General features: G+C 50.4%; 1 protein-coding gene across 4 annotated transcripts in view; it reads left to right on the top strand.

Annotated features, from left to right (window-relative positions):
• Positions 1–20,133, top strand: part of SLC2A9 (solute carrier family 2 member 9) — a 214,319-nt gene extending 194,186 nt beyond the window's left edge. For 3 of the 4 annotated variants that reach the window (XM_080797062.1, XM_080797063.1, XM_080797060.1), the window contains 3 exons: positions 2,566–2,693; positions 14,934–16,234; positions 18,766–20,133. In XM_080797062.1, the coding sequence (XP_080653188.1) occupies positions 2,566–2,693; positions 14,934–15,185 (380 nt within the window). In that variant the 3' untranslated portion in view covers positions 15,186–16,234; positions 18,766–20,133. Of the gene's footprint in view, positions 1–2,565; positions 2,694–14,933; positions 16,457–18,765 lie in introns of those variants that run through there. The other variant, XM_080797061.1, reaches the window with a different exon arrangement.
• Positions 20,134–23,053: the final 2,920 nt, after the last annotated feature.

Genomic DNA, 23,053 nt, shown 5'->3' with positions numbered 1-23,053 from the left:
GGAGACCTGATGTAGACATCTTGTGAACTCTGTCTTAATCACTCCTCCTGGATCCTGCAGACCTCTACTGAGTGCCTCCTATGTGTATTCTAGGTGCTGTGCTAGAGTAAGGGTCATCACCAACAAACAAGTCGTGGCCCAGCCCTGAAGAAACAAAGAGACATGCCAAGAGCCATGTGTGTCAACATTCTCTGCTCCATTGTAAGCTGATGCACCAGCGTCAGAAATGTTAGCAGAGTTATCCACAGGTGCTTCCAGAACACACCTAAGGGAAGTCAGGGAAAGGAAACACCAGCCTTCAAAACTGTTCAGACTTCACATAAGTGTGAACTGACCCCCAAGGATATGCTACAAGGCTTACAGCAGTGTTAGCTGCAGAAACAGCTGAGAGTGTGACACACATACTTTCAACAAGGCAAAACTATGCTCTTTACAGACCTAAAGGCTGGTCTTAGGACATTTCAATGTGTAACCATTGTTCTTGCACAGTTTCATAGATACCTTTAAGATATGGAAAGTCTATTTTCTTTGTAGTTAACGGTATATCAAATCATTTCAAAATCAAATTTTGAGTGCCTAATTCAAGTAAGAAAATATCCATCAAGTATCTACTTTCTGCCAAAGATGCCAGGCCAATGGGGGAGGCTGCAGGCCCTGGAGGGCTCATGGTCTAGTGGGGGCTTGAGGGGACGGTCCATTCTCAGTCATTTTGATGTGTTGGCGTCCAAGGCTTGCTGAATAGAGGCGTAACAACAGTGAAAGCTCTGGAAAGACAGGCGTGAGTTGTCCTTCCTCTGTGACCTTAGGTTGCATGGTTGAACTTGACGATGAGTGGTATGGTTGTGTGCAGTGCTTACGATCAAAGTTTTGCCTCCATGGGGTGGAGTCTCTGAATTCTGCCCCTTCCTTCCATCCCCACTGCCACCATGCAAGCCCTCTGCATAACCATGGCCTCCCTTCCTCACTGCCCAGCAGCCTCCTGCAGCCCCTCCTCTACCTGCCAGTCCCCTCTCCAAATAGCTGCAGTGTCTACGAAATGCAAGTGGATCACATCAGTCCCTACTTGAAACCCAGCGTTGGTTTTCTTCAGTTGGTTTTCTTCAGTAGTAGAGCTCTCCTTGATCTACAGGATGCTGCCTAATTAGCCCTGCTTGTCTTTCCTGCTTCGTACTCTTCCTCCCACCCCTCCTTCAGCTGTGCAGACAGAGTGACCTCTGCGCTAGACCTTGACCCAATGTCTTTCATCCTCCAGGGTATCTGCCCTCCCATCCCTTTCCCCACAGTTTTCCCCAAATCTTAGCAAGCTGTATCTCCTCCTTCAGGTCACATCTCAGCCATCCCCTGCGCCCCCCAGATAGCCCTCCTTAGCCATTACAAACATAGGCTCCCCCCATTGCTGACTGCATTCCCTCCATGATTATCACATGTTGTAATTACTTATTCATTCATTCATTTCTTTTTTGATAAACACATCATCCTTTCTCCTCTACCAGATGAGGGAATTTCATGAGAGCAGGAATTGCCCCTGTTGTCCACCAGTGTGGGACCAGCCCCAACACACTCAATAATCATGGTCAAAATGTTCAGTGTCTCCCTGGAGTTTGATAAAAGCCCACCACCCTTGCTGTGGAATGCCAGCATATAGATCTGATTGACAGAGTGGGGATTCCATTGGGGAGGGGGGAGGTGAAAATAGGCCCCCACTGGTCATGCTGAGACCCAGGTCAAGGGTCTGGGCACAGGGCCCAATCCCAGGTCTCGCTGAGTTCCAGAAGAGGAGGGTGCAGACCTTGAAGAGTCTAAGCTAGGTGTGGTACCCTGTGGTTAGAAGTGTGTGCAAGCAGTCTGGGTTGCCACAGTGACCATTAGAGCGCTGGCATCCCTGAAGTGAGGGGTGACAGACATCCTGCAATTGCACAGGACGGTCATCAAAATAAAAAATTGTCCTCCCTTAATGCCAATGACACTTCCACTGAATAACACTCCACTGCTGGGGTGACGAGTGGTACCCACCACACATCCAGTCATGGGGAGATAAGGAGGACAAACCAATAGCCAGCTATGTGGGGGTTCCCATCCTGTCCAGCAAGGATTAGTGGGGAAACAAAGCTGTGATTTGGAGGTTGGAGTCCCAAGCCTGAGTTCCGGCTCTGCTCCTCAGGAGCTGAGTAACACTGGGGAAGTCCAGCAACCGCTCTGGGCTTCAGTTTTCTTACCCAGGTATGGTAACCCATACCTGCCTGACACGCTGTATCCATAAATGTCCGTTACCTTGTAAATCAGATTTGTACATGCTGTATTCATTTTGTAGTGGATTACAGCTTGATTCAAAGGGCATTCCGAGAGCCAAGAGGCTGAATCCCCTCTTATTTGGGTGGGCCGGGTCAGGAAAATGGTTTCTGTATGTTAGGAGTGATGGGCTAACTCCGGCACCCAGTCCTGAAGCTGTTGGTAACCCAGGTGGGGCCGGCTCATGGAGAGGGTGCTACCCTGCCATTGGAGGGGATGCTGGTGTCATGAGTCTTTCAGTGTGGTTCATTCTGTGCCCTTGCTCTGCCATTGCAGGGGGCATCCCGTTCATCTTGACTGGCGAGTTCTTCCAGCAATCCCAGCGGCCGGCCGCCTTCATCATTGCAGGCACTGTCAACTGGCTCTCCAACTTCGCTGTTGGCCTCCTCTTCCCCTTCATCCAGGTATGACTGACAAGGGGTCTGCTGCCCATGGGATGCCATCTGATTCGGCAGCCCTCTGCCTGAGGGGTGAGTCACAGAGCAGAGGCTGAGTCCCTCAACTGGAAACTCACACTGTTGTCCTAAGGAAGGCAGAGATATGCCTTGGCTCCAACCCTGAACCCTCTTTCTCCCTCCCGCACCTTCCAGGTGCTGCCCCCAGACACTAAGGGCTGCCTCAGAGGGAATGGGCTTCCTATCACCAAGGGTCTGCGAGGAAACCTAGGTTAGAATCTCAAACCCTCACTTTTGCAATGTGCTTGTCGTGGTGTTAGACAAAGTCCATGTGATAGTTACAGTGCACCCTGTTGTGCATTTAAATTCCTCACTGTCATCATAACCAAGCTGATGGGGTCACTGTCCCAAGGGTGACCATAGTGGACGGGAAAATGTGAACTCAGGAAATGAGTACAAGTTCTCTGTGTGTAGGTCAAGAGTCTATTCATTCACTCGCTCATTTATTCAGCACATACTTATCAAGTCCCTACTCTGTGCTGGGCACTGTTTCAGGCAGTGGGGATAGTGTGGGAACGAGAATGTGTGCTCTATGGTCCTGGAGTTGAAAAGGGAAGCAGCCCAGGAACAGAGCAGTCCCCTTCTCAGGGCCTATTTCAGCCCTTTCCCCCTCAATTAATAGTCTGCCTATTAATTGAGTAGCTTCAATCCCAGCATGCCCCAGAGACTCTGCTGCCAGCTTGTCTGAGTCCAAGGTCAGTAGCCCCCACCACAGGCCCATGTGGCTACTCCTGCATCATAGAGCAGCTACTCTGTGCCAGGTCCCCAGCATGTGGCTTTTCATGTGCTCATGGCATCCATGCCTAAGTCTGGGGTTCCTGCCCATCCCACTTTACTGCAGGGAGGCTGAGGCTCAGGGAGCAGATGCCATCAGCCCAAGGTCCTGCGGTCACCATCCAACCTGGTCCTTCTGCCCCACGGCTTTTACTGTTGGACATTCTCTGCCTGCCTTTCATTACTCTCAGACTCATCACGTGACTTTCACAGCATCTTTGACCGCATCTTAGCTACAAGCATCCTGCTTCTGAGTGTAGGTGCCATAGGGAACTCCTTGGGCCCCATGTCCATTTCCTCCCAACCTTGGGCATCTTCAGCCAGCACGACCAGAACATAACAAGTAACCTTTGCAGTGGACTCCTAACCCCAAATGGCTTCTTCCTAATTCATTCAAAGCCAGCAGAGTCAGGGATCAGTAACATATCCATTGCTATGGGGAAAATTAACTTCAAACCACTTTTCTGTCAACACAGATCTGCCTACCACTCTTACCATTTAAGTGGAGAAATTCTAGACCCCTCCACCTGGCCCACCACTAAGCTGTTTCTATGTCTGGGAAATAGGCCACAGTCTCCTGAGAAATTTGGGACAGGGGTCGAGAGGTGTGTAAAAGACCTCACTGTTCCCCCACACAAAACACTCCACCTGACTCTCCTGCCACAGTTTGGGAGCAGACAGCTCCGACGTGCCACCTTAACACTGACATTTGCTGAGCACTTGCTGTATGCCGGGCTCACTGAACCCCAGTCTGCACTGGGAGGTCAGGCCTTCATGTCTCCCTGGTTCAAACCAGCAGCATGGAGCTCAGACAGCAGCAGCCAGTCCCCAAGGTCACCCCCGTCAGAAGTGACAGAGAGGGCAATTGCCTCATCCTTGCCTATAAGACAAGGGGAGGAAGGAACCCTTGGTTAGGCAGCAGGTGATTCTGTCCAACACGCCCATTGGAACTGGGTTTGAGGAGTTAATTTATGTTTAGACATACATGTGAACAAGGCACCCGCGTGTGTTCACACACAGGCACACGTGTGCTCACACACACACACAGGCCTGAATCTCAAGGAGGTCTCAAGCGGATTGGCTCCGTCTGACCTTTCTTTCACATTGTTCACTTGGGAAATCACAGCCCATCCGCGGCTTCTCCCCAACAGAAAGGTCATGCTGCCTCTCCCTTGATATGCTCCCCGAGACTCTGTTGCGGGGGGGCTGGGCTTGTTCCAAGTTCTGGGGAGCTGTGCCAGCCCCACCTGCTCAGCTGGATTACTTGGCAGGGAAATGGCATGGGAGAGGACAGAGACAATGACAGGCCATTCAGCATGCATCACGCCATTGCATGAAAGGTCTTATTACGCCCACTTGTCAGTCAAGACAGGTTGGATTTGCTGCAGAAAGAAATAGCCCCAGGTCTCAGTGGCTTTAACTCACCCAGGACAATGTCTTACTCATGCTCGGTGTTCATTGTGGGGGGACTAGAATTTCTAGAAGGCCCCAGAGCTTCCCAACTCGGTCCCGGCAGGTGGAAGGAGTGTGGCAAGTCTCACACTGTCCATTAAGGCCATCACCTGGCACCAACACAGGTTACCACCATGAGAGTCCCCTGAGTGAAAACTATACCACCACTCCTTACCCCAGGGAAAATTCAGGTACCTTTATATCCAGAGGTAAAGAGCCAGAAATCTTAAGTCCTTCCATAATGACGGCCATCACCCCCTCTTTGAGGAGGAAAGCTAGGCTCAGCAGGACACTTGCCCAAGACCTCAGACAGTGAAAGCAAAAACATGGTCACACCCATGGATGTCACCCCCTGTGCCCTTCCTTGACCCCCAGGGCTTTTGTGTGTATCAAACTCCTTTCCATGATAACCCATTTTCTCACAGCCTTGACTACAATTTTAGGGAATCATGTTCATTTCAACTGGCTCACTTCCAGCAGGGTGTCCAGGAGCCTGAGAGGCTTCTGGGGCCACAGCTCCCCCCAGGACACCCTGTTGTGATGTGCTGGAGTATCTGGGGGCAAAGCAAGACCAGGACTCTCTGTGGTTTAGCAAGTCCCTCCTGCAGGAGCCCTGAAGGAGCCCCTGAGCATGCCAACACTGTCACTGTGAATGAAAATGCATCTATTCACGCCATGGGGATGATCTCATGCCAGATTGCACAGAGAAAGTCAGCCCGAGGGCTGCTCGGAGCCTGGCCTGGAGCAGGAGAATAAGGCCAGGACCCAGGTGAAGGGCTCAGGACTGAGAGGAACGCCACCTGCTCACAAAGCCGAGGGCCCCCATGCACACAGGACGCAAATCTGCACGCCTGTCCTAGGACATCCAGACCCGCTGTCTCCTCCCAGACACAACAAGGGCACAGGAGTCACAGGAAAGCTGTGGGCCCCCCTCCTTACAGGCTTAGGTCTGGGGGCATGGGGCAAAGCTGGGCAAAGTACAGGGGAGCTGCAAGGAAAGACAAGTGGTTGGGGGGGGATCTGGAAGGCAGGTCTCCGATCCATTCCCTGAGAGGTATTGGGCTCAGATGTGGTCACTGCCTTTGGCATTTTGGGGCTAGAGCTGGAGAGGTGTGTGGCTTCCACATCAGAGAGACTGCCTGACCTTGGCCTTGACCTTGCCTGGTAATGCCTGCAGCCACACAAGGCACATGGGCAAGTGGTAAGGGGAGGCCAAGGGTGGATGGATGGATAGATTGGTGGATAGATAGACAGACAGACAGACTGATGGATAGCTAGAGGCTGGAGGGAGGAGATAGGACAGATTGATTTGAAGACATTCATCAGACACTTACACAGGAGTCTGCCGGAGGTGGAAGGAGGGCATTGCAGGGCAGAAGGACTGAGAGCAGCACTGAAGATAAGAAGGGGCAAAACGGAGAAACACAGACAAGAGAGAAGCTTTGCTCCATCCAGCAGTGACAGGAGATCAGGAGGTACGGAGCCTGTGAGCTCAGCCCTTGCCCCTGGCGGCTGGGGGTAGAGTACAAAGGGATGGGTGGTGGAGGGAGAGGGAAGGAGAGCATTAGGTAAGTAAGCTGACACACAGCACACTGTAACTCAGGACTGGCCTTGGAGCTGCTCCCACCTGCCCCAGGCAGGGGAGGGCTGGGGGAGGCTGAGGACACACTGGCCCTTGGACCACTACCGTAAGGCATCAAATCAATGACATTATCCTGATGGTATAATTTCATGGGGCATCTTTCTGCTTTTTGTGCCAAGCCCCAGACCTAATGTTTTTCATCCATTTTCTCAGGAGTCCTGACAGCTGTTGTCGGGTTCATTCACTCAGCTGGTGTTTGAGGATGGCCCAGTGCGTCCCTCTAAGGGGGCAGAACACAAGGGCAGCTCTCTGTAGGGCCCTGTCACTGCCAGTCTTCCTCACCTGCCCCTTCCTCTCCTTCTTCTCCTTTTCCTTCTGTTTAGTCCTTCTCCTCCCCTCATCCTCTTCTCTCCCTCCTCCTCCTCCTTCTTTTTTCCCTGTCAAGTCATGAGGGCATGCTAATTATAAATGATCAGCCTCACCGTAGAGACTCTAAAGGGGTAAAGCCAGGCACATCAATGGCTTAAGGACACTTTCTTTCTTTTCTTCTAAATACATGTAATGTTTCGTATTTATAAAAATCAGAGCCAGTTTTTTTGTTTTGTGCTTTTGCTTTCCTCACCCGGCACGATATCGTGAGCATTCCTGGACACCAGTGGTTGTTCTCAAGGCACTTTCCTTCTGGAACCAGAGCTCCTGCCAGCTGGGGCATCTCCGGCGTCTCCGGGGCTGGGGATCATTCAGGAAGCGTGGAAGTTGTGAGCACTGACTCAAGCCGAGGAGCCTTGCTGGTCACACTGAGGCAGACACTGGCCAGGGGGCCACAGTGAGATTTTGTGAAATGTCGGTCTCCTGGCCCAGGACAGGGAAGGCGGCAAGTGTTCGTTTCCTTTCTGGCTGCGGGCTGGCCAGGGCAGAGGCCGGGCTCTGGGAGCTGCTGTTGGCTGTGACAACTGCACTTAGAGAAACGCAGGGTGTGCACGTTCTTGTTCCCACACCCCCCTTCCAACCCAGACCCTCCCATGGGAGCGGCTCCTGCTGCTGTGGCCTCTGCAGCTGACCTGCTCCATTCACAGCCCTTCCAGAAGTCCTCTCAGCCATGGTCAAGAGCCTGCCTTAGTCTGCTCACGCTGTCACAACCACATACCCCAGACTGGGGCTTAACCAACAGAAATGTGTTTTCCCACAGTTCGATAAAGGTCTTGGCAAAGTTGATTTCTTCCAGGACCTCTCTTCTTGGTGTCGTAAAAACCGCCATCTGTCCCCATGTCTTCATACAGTCGTCCCGTGTGTGTCTGTGTCCCAATCTCCCCCTCTTCTAAGGACATGTCAGATTGGGTCAGAGCCCATCACAGGACTTCATTTTACCTTAATCCCCTCTTTAAAGACCCTCCCTCCACATACAGCCGCATTCAGAAGTGCTGGAGGTTAGGATTCCAACATGTGAATCCTCGTGGTGGATACAATTTGGCTCATAACAGCCACCAAGTGCAATTTTTCAAGCATCTTGATCTTTTCATTTGTTTCCAAAATGTGTCAGTGGCAAGTGTCCCCAAGCAAGGACCTACAAGGGGCCCAGTCTATTCCCACAGAGAACAAATATCAGAGCTAGCATGGCTGCAGACGGGTGACATGATCCAGAACTTGACTGTGTCATATGCATCAGCAGGGGGCCCTGAGCTAGGTCCTTGCCCATTCTGAGCCTCAGTTTCCCCATCTAGAAAATGGAAAATCCTTCACTCTTCTCTCAGCCATGGAGAACGGAGGCTGCTGAGGACACAAGCAACCCATAGGGCTGCCTGCCCAGGCTGGGCTCACCAGCTGTCCTGACCGCCCCCTACACAAGCAGACCTCGAGGGTTGCAGGAGGGTTCTGCTGTCTGGGGACTCCCCACCTGGGGCAGTACCAGTAACACAGAAACCATTTCCAGTACAGAATAGCTTGGTGACTGGTGGCTGCTGTGGCGTTTGTTGTCCTTAGTCCCCTTATGTGCCAGGCACTACCTTAGACATAAATGAGACACAGGCGAAAATGCACAGACTTTGAGGTCACACAATCTGACCTTGAATCCTGACCATGCCTCTCAGCAGGGAGGTAAAGTGCATGCTGGTCAAATTTGTCCAACTGTGATTGCTCTCTGAGCTATAATTTTCATGTCCATATAACAAGAGAATGGCCCCAATTTTGCAGTGGTGCTCCTGAAAAAATTAGAGATGGAAGTCAAGTCTTGAGTAGTGTCTGCCCATGGACACTCAGGATCGACTACTCTCATGGTCATAACTAGTACTGTAAAGGCTGCTTCCTGCTGTGTGGCCCTAAGGACACTTGGGAAGAGGAGACAGGTCAGGAAGATCAATTCATGGTGAGTCCTGGAAGCTTTCACCACCCCTAACTCACTGAGCCATCCAGGACAAGTTGTCTCTCAAAGCTTGCCTTCTTCCTCCTCCTTCCCCTTCTCTCCCACACCCTGCCCCTTCCCACAGAAGGTTCTAGATATGCATGGATGGGGCAGCTCACCTTGACCCCTGGGAGGGGATCAATATCACTGTTTCTCTGTCCTTAGCCTCAGGCTGCCTCTTCCTTGGGCCTTTGCTATGGTGGCATCAGTGTGTCCCTCTGGTCAAGGGTTGTACCAGCCTGCAGATGACTGGGCCTCTGCCATGAGCACCAGTATTTCCTGGTTCAGACAAAATGTCATGCAAACATATGCCTGCTTGATTATACGGGAGTTATAACATTTCGTTTGAGTTCAGTAAAATCCAAAAGTGAGAAAATGATTCTTTTCAACTCGAAATTTATTGGGTCCTATCCTACATGCCTATGCAACTTGAGGAGGAAGCCAGTACAGACCAGGATCATGGGACCTGAAACCACATAAAAATGCCCCCTCACTTCTCCAGAGGGTCCAGCTGCCGCCATCCTGGGTCTAGAGGGAGGAAGGGAGCATCTTTCACTAGCTCCGTCTCCGCCAGGACCAGCACCAAGGCACAGTCTTGCCCTAACATTTCAGAGAGAACAGACATGCCCCTCAGAGGAACTGGTGTGGTTTGTGTTTCTCAGAAGGAGGCAGGCAAAGCAGAGCATCACTAGGCTGACCAGTGCAGGGACCTTTCAGGTTGAGGTTGAGGGAGTCAGTGACAGTGGGGGCAGCAGGGAGCAGAAAGATGCTGGCAGAGCCCCTGAGCCAGCCCCAAGCAGGCAGCTGAGGGGCGTAGGGGATTGCAGTGAGTATGAGGGAGGCCTACCCCAGCACTGAGGGCATGAGAGGGATTTGGGGTTTTTCCAAAGGACTCTGGGAATCCACTGCATGATTTTAAGACATGATCCATTTTGTGACTTTGAAAGAATTCTCAGGCTGCCTGGTGGCCTCTAGATTTGAGACAGGGGACAGGAAGAATGGAGGAGAAGGTGACAGACAGCAGAACGATGGTTACAGTGTGTATGTCGGGGGTGGCAGGGTGGCGGATGGGAGAAAGGAGGCACTGACTAGAAATGGCACAGGAAACTTTCTAGAGTGGTAGCAATGTTTTACGTCTTGACAGAGGACATAGTTACACAGGGGACTCATTGAATGCTACACTTGAGATCTGTGCAAGTTACTGTATATGAATCCAATCTGGATAAAAATGTGTATATTTTTTTTAAAAGAAGAAGAAAGGTAAAAGCCATTTCAGGATAAAGGCATCAGGATGCAGGAGCAAAGACAGGCAGAGAGGGAGGAAGCAGCCAGAGGTGATTCAGGGAAGACGGCAGTGCTTGTCTGAGAACCGGTGGAGAAGAGCAGACCTGCCAGGGAGGAGGGAAGCCCACGGGAGGCGTCCGCAGGGCATGCAGAGCTGAAATCCCATCATGCAGCCACGGGGCTGTGTCTATCTCACAGGTACCCGGGCAACTCCAACAAGATCCTACGTGTACACACAGCAGAGACAGAAGACATCCCTAAGACCCCTGTTTCCTCTGGCTTCCCCCAGAGACATCCTAGCATTTCAGGTCCACTCTGCTCCCACAGTGGAACAGCCATACCTTTGTAAGCTCTCTGCAGAGCTGGAGGGCAAGTGTGAGGCACTCGACTTCCCATCAGTTCTTGAGTGGCAGCCCTTGCACTGACACAGCCCAGAGCTTGGGGAGAATCCCCAGTGAGCCAGCATTCTGTGGGTCAGGGGAAAAAACCAAGCAGAAGGATTCTATTTTTGTCAAGTCGTGAACTTCTAACTTGAACCACCTCTTGTGCCTTCGATCTTCTCCATGGCAGTGCTCTCATTTCATTCATTTACCCACTCATTCAACGTATTCTTATTAAGACAGAGCTTTCAGTGATGCGGGCACTGTCTTGAGCTGGGGGGTATAATGGAGAGCAGGTGGCATGGATCCCGCCATCATGGAACTCACGGCCCAGGGCCTGTGGACGCCAGATGGCCCATGGATGAGTTTCAATAAGACCATGACATGCCCCCACTCCAGAAATGGCATTGAAAATGTCAAGTGTATGAGGTTTTTTTCCCCCTTTTGATAGAGAAGGGGTTGCATAGCTTTTTATCAGGGTCTCAGAGAGGCATGTGGAATGTCACCCGCCCTCACCTGTATGCCCTTCCTCCCATCTACTCAAGTCCCAAAACAGCTGCAACCTCCACACCTCTCATCCTTCAAGACTCAGCTCACAGGTGACTATTGAAATGTGGCTGAACACACCAGGTGCCTGACCCACCCACCCGGAATCCTAGATATACTCTAAAAGGTGTAACCTGCTAGAAAACAAGATGGGGTCCCAAGGTTATAGTTGTAAGAGGACATCTCTTAGCAGATGGGATGAACAGCAGAAGACAGGCTGGCCCAGAGTGCATCCAGGACAGGGCTGCTGAGACAATGGAATGGGTCGTTGGACACAGTAGACAGGGAGCTGGCTAGGCGTCCTCACCAGGGAATGGCCAGAGAAATGACAAAAGGAAAATTCCCAGACCTGTTGAAACACCAGTCCTCAGCATGAACAGCCTGCCTCATGCTAAGCAAATTTGGTATAAAGGATCCCTTTCTAAACACAGGGATGTGCAATTGAAGAACACTGAGTTAAAAAAGAATATCCTAAAAGTTCCACTGGGAATACTCAGATAACCTGAAAAGAAGTGATCATCAGATGACATCCCCCTGCTCCTGAGGGAGACTCTACCTATAGGGTAAGGGACCCTGTCTTCAAAGTCTGGAGAGGAAACTATTTTGAAATTAGAAGTCCATATCTTCACATACAAGAGAGGGGAAAAGGCATTTTCGGACATGAGAGGCTCAGAAAGCTTACCACGTGCCTTGGCCACCTGTGGCCTAGAAAACTGGAGATACTTGGTGTCCCGCAGCTCCAAAGCCTGTTTGCAAAATTGGTAAGAACAGAGTTTGAACTTGCAGGCTATGGGCTGCAATGCTAACCAATGGGGCCTCCGGCAAGCTGCTTAATCCCCTGAGCGCAGAGGACTTAGTTCAATGTCTGGCCCAGAAGCCTCACCAGACGAGGCTTGGTATTGATACCATTATTCACACCAATAGTGTTCCAGCTGCGGGCAGAGGCTGACTCACATCCACAGCAGGAACGAAGGGTCCTGTTTACATATCTGTTGCAAAGTCTAACCATTTAAAATATCCTTTCTTCTTGACCTAGCCATACCCAGTAGCAAGTAAAGTATTTGAATTTGCACAAGTTTCAATTCAATGTAAGATTTTTTTTTTTATTTATTTGACAGAGACACAGTGAGAGAGGGAGCACAAGCAGGGGGAGTGGGAGAGGGAGAAGCAGGCCCCCCGCCGGGCAGGGATCCCTATGCAGGGCTCCATCCCAAGACCCTGGGATCAAGACCTGAGCCAAAGGCAGACACTTAATGACTGAGCCACCCAGGTGCCCTTCAATGTCCTTCATTTCAAAGCGGAGACCTAGATGTTGTAATTATTCATAGTCATAAATGATAGGAAGTCGGGGCTAGGGGTAGTCTAGTCTGCCAGGCTGCCATCCCGAAGTACCACAGGCAGGGGACTTAGATAGCAGAAATCAATCTCTCAGTCTTGGAGCCCAGAAGTGCAAGGTCAAGATGCCAGCAGAGGTGGTTTTGTTACAGAACTTGGGGTTCTTTAACTCTTGTGTGTAGAAGTAGGCATGAGGCCAAGGATGGTGCAGGAAGTGTTTACTGCTAGCTCACTCCCAGGCCTGAGGAAGACAGCCTTGGGAAAAGGCGTACAGGGCTGCTCCCTGAACAGTGGTCGGGGAAGAATTTGAGGGGCTGAGGTGGAGAAGGGAGTACCGTCCTAGCCCTTAGGAGTTAGGAAACAGGAAGCTGGGTGTGGGGATGCGGTTGCCAGAGCCCTATGCCTTATTTGCATGTTAAATTTCCACCTCGGGCATGATTTTTAGCGTTATAATGAGGGGAAAGTCTGTGGGAGGCAGGGAGGTCCGCTGCAGCTCTGACTGGTCTGGTCTGGTCCTTGCAGGAGCAAGTCAGTGGTCAGTGAGCCCTGGAGCTTATTTCAGGCTTCAGGCTTCCAGCTTCCTGATGACCTGCAGTCACCTGCCAGGTGGCCTAGAGAAATGGGTTATCTGAAGGACTCGAGGTATCTGTCCTGCAAGTTCTGTTCTGCAGAGGAACTGCCGCAGAAAAGAGAACTGCAAACGAGCAGACAGATATTTAAAGAGCTTTCTTTTTGTAACAGACTGAACCTGTAAGGAGATGAGGGCCCAAGGGCAATTTCAGCCCAAGATCTGCTTTTCTAGGAAGATGCCTAAGAACCTCTCTCTGGCTCAGTTTCTGGTGTGGGCTTTCTTCCTGGCCGGCAGGCGGCCACCTTCTCACCATGGCTTCCTGCAGCTTCTCCTTGGTGTGCACAGGGAAGGGAAGAGCAATCTTTCTCTCCCTTTTCTTAAAAGGCCACCCATCCTATGGGATTTGGACCCCACCCTTATGACCTCATTTTACCTTAATTATCCCCCAAAAGCCATATCCCCAAATACAGTCACATTGGGGGTTCGGGGTTCAACATCTGAATTTGGGAGGCCCATAAGTCAGTCCATAGCAACAGGGAAACTTTTAAGACAGTTTGACTTGTCAGATTCAAAATCTGATTGACAGATGGATTGATTTGTTCACTCCATAAATATCCACTGAGCACCTGCTGTTGTCCACACGCTGACATGGGCCCTGGGCCACAGTGATGAGCAAAACCGGATATCACCCTGCTGCCTCATGGGGCGGCCAGTCTTTCATCAAGCAGCCACACACATAACTCTGCAGTTATCATCGACATGCAGGGAAGGAGGGTGGAACCAGGAGAGATGATGATTCAGGCGCCTGGCCTGGGGCAGGGCCGGCTCCTGGAGGAGAGAGACAGGAGCTGAGCAGGTGGAAAATCACAGGAAGAGGGACCAGCAAGTCAGCAGAAACATGGTGGGAGGTGGGAGTGATGAGGCCCCAGCGGAGGAAGCACAGAGGAGAGGAGACCTCACCAACTCCCTGGACAAGCTAAGGACGTAGGTTTTCATCCCAAGAGCCAGGGGAAGTGAGTGAGAAGTTCTAAGCGGGGGGCTGGCATGAAATAGATATGGTTTTGCAAGACTCCTCAGGCTGCCTCACAGAGAGCAGACAGGGAAGAGGCCACGTGGATGGGGGACACAGGTGAAGAAGGTGAGAGGCCATGATTGCTTCAGTGAGTCAGGGTTCGACAAACTCCTACCCACCGCCTGATCTATCTTTCTGTAAATAAAATTCTACTGGCATGTAGCCATGCACATCCATTTATAGATCATCGTCTGTGGTTGCCTTCCCACAAGCTCAGAAGCTGGTGGGCCCGTATGGCCCTAGCCGACCGCTGGGCTGGACTTCCGGAGTGGGGGCATGAGGGGAGGCGACACTGGGGAGCTGTCTGAGGAAGGAAGCCTGCTGGGACTTAGTGCGTGGGTCCCACATGACACCTGAGGGGACAGGAGGTGTCACAAATGACTTTCAGGCTTCAGCCGGCCGGGTCCAGTCCCAGACACCCTCATTTATCGTCCCAGACACCCTCATTTATCGTATGTAAATATAATCTTAAAATAACGTTGAGCAAGTATGACATTTTGCTTTCACGATGACTTTTTTTTTTTTATAGGCCTAGTTTTCAAGAAAGAAAACAAAAGACTGCCATCACCTTGTGGGTCCCAGGGTTGGAAGCTGACGTAGTCATGGCTCTTGGGAGAACATCTCCTACAGATGCTAAGCCCAGCACTGCTGGCCGTTAAAGCCCACGAAACAAGCGCGGTGTGCCATCCAGGAATATTGATAGAGGCATGGGGAGCTATGAAAACCTGTGCAGAGATGGTTTCACACCAGTTTTGGGGTTGTCTACTTGATGTTCTTTGTCTCTCCTTTCCACAGAAAAGTCTGGACACCTACTGTTTCCTGGTCTTCGCCGCAATCTGCCTCGCAGGAGCTGTCTATTTCTATTTTGTCCTGCCTGAGACGAAAAACAGAACCCATGCGGAAATCAGCCAGGCATTTGCCAAAAGGAACAAGACACACCCACCAGACAACACTGACCCGGCTGCACCTGACACCAAGGTGACCGGAAGGCCTGAGCCAGACCCCACCTTCACTCGGGACAATTATGCCAAAAACGGGGTTGTCTAAATGGATGATCTCGCCATTCCAGGAGATCAAAGATTTCCCTACACAGTTAATAGTATTAAGTATTTAAAAATAAACCTTTGCTAATCAAACGTCACAACCATTTGGGTTTTATTCGTAGCTGAATCTCCAAACTCTTCTGGAAGGTGGAAGGGCTGTCAGCTTATGTTTCAGTAGATCCACCCTTCTGTTTGGCTCGACGGCCTGTCTCCTTCATGACTTAGCCCATGGTTTCAAAATGAAATTAGGGAAATAGCACTTGACGACTTTCTCACAGGAAAACAATCTAGTCTGACAAGGAGACACGGAGACGGGAAACCGCAGACTGAGGTGCTGGTTCCAACTCTGCCGTAAGCTGCCCTCAGTCTGGGTCCTGAGACCTCAAGGGACCCTGGGCTTTGGTCCTAGATGAACATTTTTGGAATTCAGTGGAAAGACTCTTTGTACCTTCTAATAAATACCTATTACCAACCTGTGGCTCGGCCTTGTGGACCTTAGGCTCAAGAAGCTGATACCAATACACCATCCTTCAGTTTCTGCCCCTCCCAGGCTGTGTCCCACGGGGCTAAAGACTTCCATGCCTGAAACTGTCTTCGCCTCAGAGCATCAGACGTGTCTCAGAAGGCATAAAGAGGATCAGGATGTGGAAGAAGTAACTTTCCAGTGGCTGGGGCAGAGACTGCAAAGGGAGTTCTGTTCTGTTCTGTTCTGTTCTGAAAAAAAAAAAAAAAAAACAATATTAAGAACGACCCGGAAGCTGAATCTAGTCTTGGTGGAAAGACAGGGCAGAAGACCCATGTCATAGCTCAACCAGTAAAGCTGAAGGCAAATTCTCCCTTCCTCTGCCTCTTTGTTTTCTATTCTAGCCCTTGACAGATTGGCTGAGGCCCACCCATATCAGGGAGAGCGATCTGCTTTCCTCAGTCCACCAACTAAAACGCGGATCTTGTCTGGAAGTACCCTCACAGACATGCCCAAAATAGTGCTTAACCAAGTATCAGAGCACCCTGTGACCCAGTCAAGCTGACACAGCAAATTAACCATCACAGAAGGTGAGTTTGCCACTACAAAGAGCGCTCAAGCAAACGTGGGGTGATGGCTTGTCTTGACTGTGGTTAAGAAAATCTGATCGTCAATTGTGGAAGAAGTTGCTAGGAGTAGATATGCTTGAGGACTCTTCCAGCCCTTCTGTGCTTGGGCTGTTTGGGTTTGAACGACGTCCAGCCTGTCATGGTAATGTACACCTGTGTGGTTTGGGTGATTCCCTGTGCTTGCCTCATGAAAGTGCATGTGATTTAGCATGTGTGTGTTTGAATTTATCTCACAGTAGGTGTGGGCCAGAGAAGAACTCTTATCTCTGGTCATAGCAACATCCTTGAAACCCCTTCAACTCCAGTTCCTCAGGCTTTTCTGACCATTCTTGATAAGGACAGACTTAGCTAAAATCTGAATTCTGAGTTTCCTTTCCCACCGAATATTCTTTCATCACCAGGCTTCTCCTTGGGTTGATTGCCAAGTCCGTGCACTATAACCCCAGCTTCGGTTTGGCAGAAAGATTTGGACAGTGTCTCAATATGGAGAGGAAGTGATAGGTGGGTGCAAAAAGTGCCAGAAACCCAAAAGCCAACTAAAGCACAAAAAGAGATCTTAGCTGTGGAATGTTGTCTTTCATGTGTAGACTTGAGGATTTAGCTTCTAAATAGTAGGTACCTAGCATGGGCTAGGCCCTAGGTAGGCTCTGAGGACACATCAGGGAGCCGGAAAATACCCTGCGCTTCCTCACATTGGCTCCTGCTTGCCACAGAAGACTTAAAATCAAGGAAGCAGCAACAGTCAAGTGTCCCGTCAGGATCCAGAGGACTGGGGACACAGAGATGGAGGAATGGTTCACAGGGCCACCTCACTGGGGGTCGGTGAAAGGTGAGAATCAGAACAGACCAATTCCCAGAGCCACACAGTCAGTGCCCACAGAAAAAGCCTCAAGAGAAACCCTCCCTGTCTGGCCAGAGGGACAGAGGAGGTGACCCTCTGGGGAGAGAATGTAAGGGGGGGTAGAGGAGAGTCACTGAAGACTAAAAAGTCCCTCCCTGTTTTTGACACTGAGGCCCATTCCAGTCATGAAGCTGAACTCCTGGGGTGGTGGCTATATGCTTGTGTGTATCCACCTGCTGGGCCTTATCAGCTGGTGCTTATCTTTAAAAGATGAAGAACTACCCCCAGGAGGGCAGAAGCCATGACCGTTTGACTCCAGCTAACATAGTATCCAGCACACAGCAGATGCACAATAATCATTGGTTGAATGAATGGGTAGTGTGCTAGGCAGAAAAATGTCCCCCGGAGATGTCTAAGGCCTAATCCCCAGGACCTATGAATGTCACCTTATAGGACAACAGAGACGTTACTGTTGTGATCGAGTTAAGGGTCTTGAGATGGGGAGATTAACATGGATGGTCCAGCCAGCCCAGTGTGATCCCAGCGGTCTTCATAAGAGGGCGGCAGGAAGGTCGTCGTCAGAGAAGGACTTGTGGGGGAGAGAGGAAGGGAGGGAGAGAAGAGGTAGAGGGGGAGAGAGAGAGATTGGAAGATGCTACACTGGCAGCTTTCAAGATGGAGGAGATGGGGTTGCAAGCCAAGGAGCACAGGCAGCATCCTGGGAATTGAAGGGAAACCATCTCTCCCCTAGAGACTCCAAAACGGATGCAGCCCTGCCCACATCCTGAATTTATTGTTTCTGACCATTAGAACTAGAAGATAATAAATTCATGTGGCTTTAGGGTACCAAGGTTGTGGTAATTTTTCTGGCAGCAATAGGCAACTGATACAGGTCGCCCAGGGCAGTGTCCCCACAGAGAGGGGTGAGTGAGCAGGGCACAGGGCACAGGCTCGCCAAGATGTGGAAAGAAGGTAGTAGAAATTCTTTATATATTCATTTTTCACTTTAAAGTTAATATCGCTGGACTCACTGTAGATTCAAACTCTGTCCCCACAACACAGGCCAGCCATTACTTGGATTTCACATCCCTCTTCTCCTCATTGACATCTTGAAGACCTTCTCTCTGCCTCCTTCCCTCAGGACCTCGAGAGGGCTGACTTCTTGTCTCACACATGTAGCACACAAGGAATTGCCTTTACTGGAGGAAGGAGCAGATAAAGGTGTGCACGGGCCACCATCTTGGACCCTGCCGCTGATGCCACATCCCAAGGGTACAGGGGAATAAGGACCCTGGGGCTGTATGGCGTGGACAGAACCACCCAGCAATGGCCTCTGCTTCAGAGTCAAAACTTCCATATCTTTCAAGTCACTCTTATTTTGAATTATTATTACTTGTGACGAAGCCTAAACTCAGCTCATACAGGTCGTAACAGGAAAGAGCCTGAGGCAAATGAGAACATACGAAGCAGACCCCATCTTTAGACACTCAGCAAGCTGTCCCTCTAGGGCACAGGGTACCCCAGGACTAGGGAAGCATGGATTCACATTCACAGATGACCTGGTGACAGAGGCTTTGCTGGGGTCTTGAAGCTGGCTGTGGTGCCGACCTGGGTTTTCTGCCCAAAAATACTGATTTCTCTTCCTCTCAAGTTTGCAGCCTCTGACGCCGGAGGTAACCTGTGAAGTAAATGTCAGATTCATTTCATCTGACTCAAGCCCTGCTCTTCCAGCTCCAAGTCCAGCCAAGTCTAGGGCTCCAATCGCTGCCCTGTGGTACTTCAGAAATTTGGCCGCTCATCTCCAGAACAAGGATTCTGGCATGTACCATCCCTTCCAGTGTGACAACCAGATACCTGAAGACCTGTGGTGGGTTGAAGCATCAACAGCCCCAGTGAATCACACCTCCCAGTCACTCATCCTTGTGTGACATCCGACCGCACTGAGTCTAGACGTGGCCATGCAACTCTCTGGATGCAGAGACATCAGAAAATATGACATGAGCAGAAGCTTAATAAGCATTCGTGCTCTCGGGCTTTCCCTCTTAGGATGCTGATGTTATCATGTGATGAGGAAGCCCAGTGTAACCTCTCTGAGGATGAAAGGCCAGCGAAGGGGAGGATCCCACTATCTCCACTGTCCCAGCCGAGCCCCGATCCAGGGACCCTGCAGCGGAATGCAGCTGTGTGTGTGAGTCCAGGGGACAGTAGCCAAAGGATCACTCAGCCATTCACAGAATCACAAGGAATAATAGCTTGTTGTTGCCTTAAACTGCCACGTTTTGGCATGGTTTGTAAAACTACATGTAGATAGCCCATGTAGACCATTCTCTTCCATTCTGTTTTGTCATTATTCACTGAGGTGTGTGGCACTGCTTAGAGCCGAAATCCGCAAACAAGAATAGAATTAATATTCTCTGGGGTGAAGTCTAGTTCAGTCATCCACGGACATTTGTTGAGCACCTAGTGTATACCTATCCTAGGTACTAAGGATACAAACATGGATGAAACAAATCTCTTCCTTCAAAAGGCTGAGAATCTGTGTGGAAACCAAACCACTGATCAGCAGCATGAGTCTGGTGGCCCCACTATGTAGAATGTGTTTCTCCTTCTCACTTGGATGATTTCTATTCATCCTGAAAGGCAACACTGAAGCTCCCTACTATAGGAGTGCTGACAACATTGGCTCCATCGTTGGTCCACCATCTTGCTCATATCCGCACAATGACCTTTCTCGGGGATACATGTTCCAGGCCCCCTGGAGGTTAACATATGCCCTGACAGGAATGTGAGGAGGCTTGTTCTGTCCCATCTTCCCTAAGGTGGTGTACAGATGGCCCCACTTTAGGTAACTCCCCTGTGACCTCACCACCATGCCCTCCCCCTAGAAAAGCTGTGGGTTATTGTCTGGACCTGATGGAGAATAGCAGCTGTATGGGGCCTGGATCACTTGTCCACTGGGTCTTCCCCCCCCTGGAAGTCCCCCTGAAGAAAACTCTGTCAACAGTTTGGAGTGGCTTCCTTCATCTTTCGGTTTCAACGTTCCTTCTCAGTCCAGAGGCTATTTTCTTGTTCGTCCTCCAGCTTCTAACACCTGCCCCTAAAGCTCTCTCTCTGCTTCCCCAGTCTTGGCTGGATTCTTTTCTTTGGCTTCTCACAGAAGCCTGTGCTCACCTATGTTCAGGGATCTAGCACAGCATCTCTCTCATGGCGACCTTTGTTCACTTGGGTAGCTCCCCTCCTAGGCTCCCCAAGAGCTCCTACAAAAAAATGACTGATTACTCTCAGGACCCCGTGTTCCCAGCAAGTGCTCATTATGCACTCACTGAACGAATTAATGTCCTGACAAAGCCATGAGGAGGATGGGAGGGACCCCTGTGGAGGAACTGGCTGTGGGCCATTAGGCCAGATACCCCCGAGTGGTAGTGTGGGAGCGTCATCTCGGTGGTGGTATTTGGCTTCTGCCCAGCTGAGGAGAGGCAGGGAGGAATTTGAGACAAAAGGGCCAATGACATGGGAATGGCAGCCAAACACAGTAGCTCTATGTACAAGCGTAGGAAACCACACTGGTCAGTGGTTTGAGTCTAGAGTGTGAAAATTCACGTGGGAGTCGCCTACATATGCCTGGAACCAAACCCGCCCCACACCTTCCATCTCTGGCTGAGCACAGGTCAAGACAGACAACACCCTATTCTGATACTACTTCTTACTGGAATAAATGAGGGGACTCTAGGGGGTCAGATCATTATAACCAGGCTTCCCTTCCACTGAACATTCCTTTGCCGGCTGTGAACCCCAAAGGAAGGAGGTCTCATTGAATGACAGGGGCTTGGCGGCTGCTCAGTTTCAGACATTAGCTGTAATTTACACCAAGATGTAGATATAATTATCCTTATCGGAATCAGGTCCCTTGGCAAAATCTGTACGTTAAGTCAAGTAAATTTCCTCTCATTAAATCACAGCATTTGAGGACTGTGGTTTGTCTCAGCCAAGAACGAGAGCTGGAAGTAATAAAGGCCAAGGCAAAAAGGAGTTGGGTTCTCAGCAAGACCTGTGGGTGGTGAAGGCAGAGGCAGACTTTCAGAGCGTGCCAGGAGCCCGAACCTCCGGCAGCCCCAGGACTGTGCCTCTTGAATTTAGAGCAGGCCTTCCTGGCCGCTCACCGCCTCACCATGTGGCAAATCGAGGATGCTGCATTCTGTGTGAGCTCCAAGAGCAGAAAAGAGCATCTAAAGGAAGATATTATTGGTGATGAAGCAGATACCTCGGAAATGGCCTTATAGTTTGTCCCACGAGTGAAACTAAAAACGAGCAGTTTCGTGCTAGACCTATGGTAGGTGTTTCACCCATGAGCCCCCCTCGTTTTTCACAAGAGGGTGAGGGGAGTTGTGAACATGCTCATCATGTCCATTTCTTTTTCTACTTGGAATCTAATGCAATGCTAATTAAAGAGCCTGGACTGGGCCCTGGGGACACTGGACGTGTCCTACCACCTGCCGAATGTCCAGCCTGCACAAGGTAAGTGCTGAATAAAGAGCGGCCGAATGAATTGTCAATATGATAATTTGTTGAAATCAGGAAATTTTGACAGATATGGAAACTACATTTAAAGACACTAGAACTCACCAGGCCAGCAAAATGTGGCTGCCACCGAATTGCACTGAACACACCCAGCAAATCAATGTCGGCAAGTCCCCTTCCAGTTGTGGGTGATGGAATCCTAATAGCTACTAGCTTCAGACTTAGAGATGGAAGATTTTCATTAGCTAAACTAGATGTCTAGGAAAGCAACCAGCTTCAGTCTTTCCTGGATTCAGGGGCTCAACATCACTCATGGCTCCTGCTCTGTCCCTGTCCTCTCTTGGTTCTGCTGCTCTCTGCTTGGCTCTCTCTGCTTGAGAGTCCCAATTTGTCAGCCCCTAGTAGCCCCCAGTCTTGCACATTCTCAGCCTGGCCACCCAGTGTGGGGAAGAAATCTCTCTCCAAATGCATTATGTATCTATTGCTATGGAACAAAACTCCCCAAAACTTAGTGGCTTAAAAGAACAGCCCTTACACTGCTCACAATTCTGTGGGCCAACAAATTGGGCATGGCTCAGCGGGGCAGTTCTTTGGATGCACGTGGAGTCCTCTGGGTTTAGTGAGGCATTTGTGGTCAGTTGGAGGCTGGTTGGGCTCAGAGGGCCTCATGCACCTGTCAGAGGCCTCAGCTGGAATGGCTAGAACATCTGGGACCTCCGAGCCTCTCTCTACATGGTCTCCCTCTGCATGAGTGTTTCCATCTCACAAAGTGTTCTAAGAGCATGAGAACAGACTCTCCAAGTCCTCTGGAGGCTGAGGCTTAGAATTCACACATCTCCTCGACTGATCAAGTCATGGAACCAGCCCATGACCAAGTCATGGGAACAACTCAAGGGGAATGGATTCTACCCCTTGATAGGAAGCACATGAAATCACAAATAGGCTGGAGCTGTGGTGGTGGTGCTCGGCTTCACAAACAATCTACCACCCTCGATGTCCACATATCAACCTCACACAGATTCTGGTTTCCAAGGCCGTGAACACTGGGACCGTAACCCATAAAGTGTCTCCTCCTCACTCGTTAATTACAACCCGTTTACCCCCAGGACTCTTGCCGCGGTCCCACTCTGAGCCCAAACGTGTTCCAGGGGCTGCCGATCAGATGGGGAAGAAGGAAATCTCCAGTTATCATGGAGCTGACATTCAAGTGGAGGGGATGGTGAATAAGAAGCAAACAAACAGGTCACAGACACAAAGCAAGTGGCGATGATTACAGTACAAAGGATTAGAACACAGTGTCTGGGTTGTGACTTTAGATCAGGTGGCCACAGAATGACAATGTGAGAATAGTGTCCCACCGTTACCCATGGAGCTCGAATGCCCACCTGCCAAATCAGTAACTCTGTTAGCTGGGCAGAATG

The sequence above is a fragment of the Martes martes genome (assembly GCF_963455335.1).
Source record: "Martes martes genome assembly, chromosome: 2".
NCBI classification, from domain to species: Eukaryota; Metazoa; Chordata; class Mammalia; order Carnivora; family Mustelidae; genus Martes; species Martes martes.
Note: the sequence above shows the minus strand (reverse complement) of the source record. Positions and strands in the feature narration are given on the sequence as shown.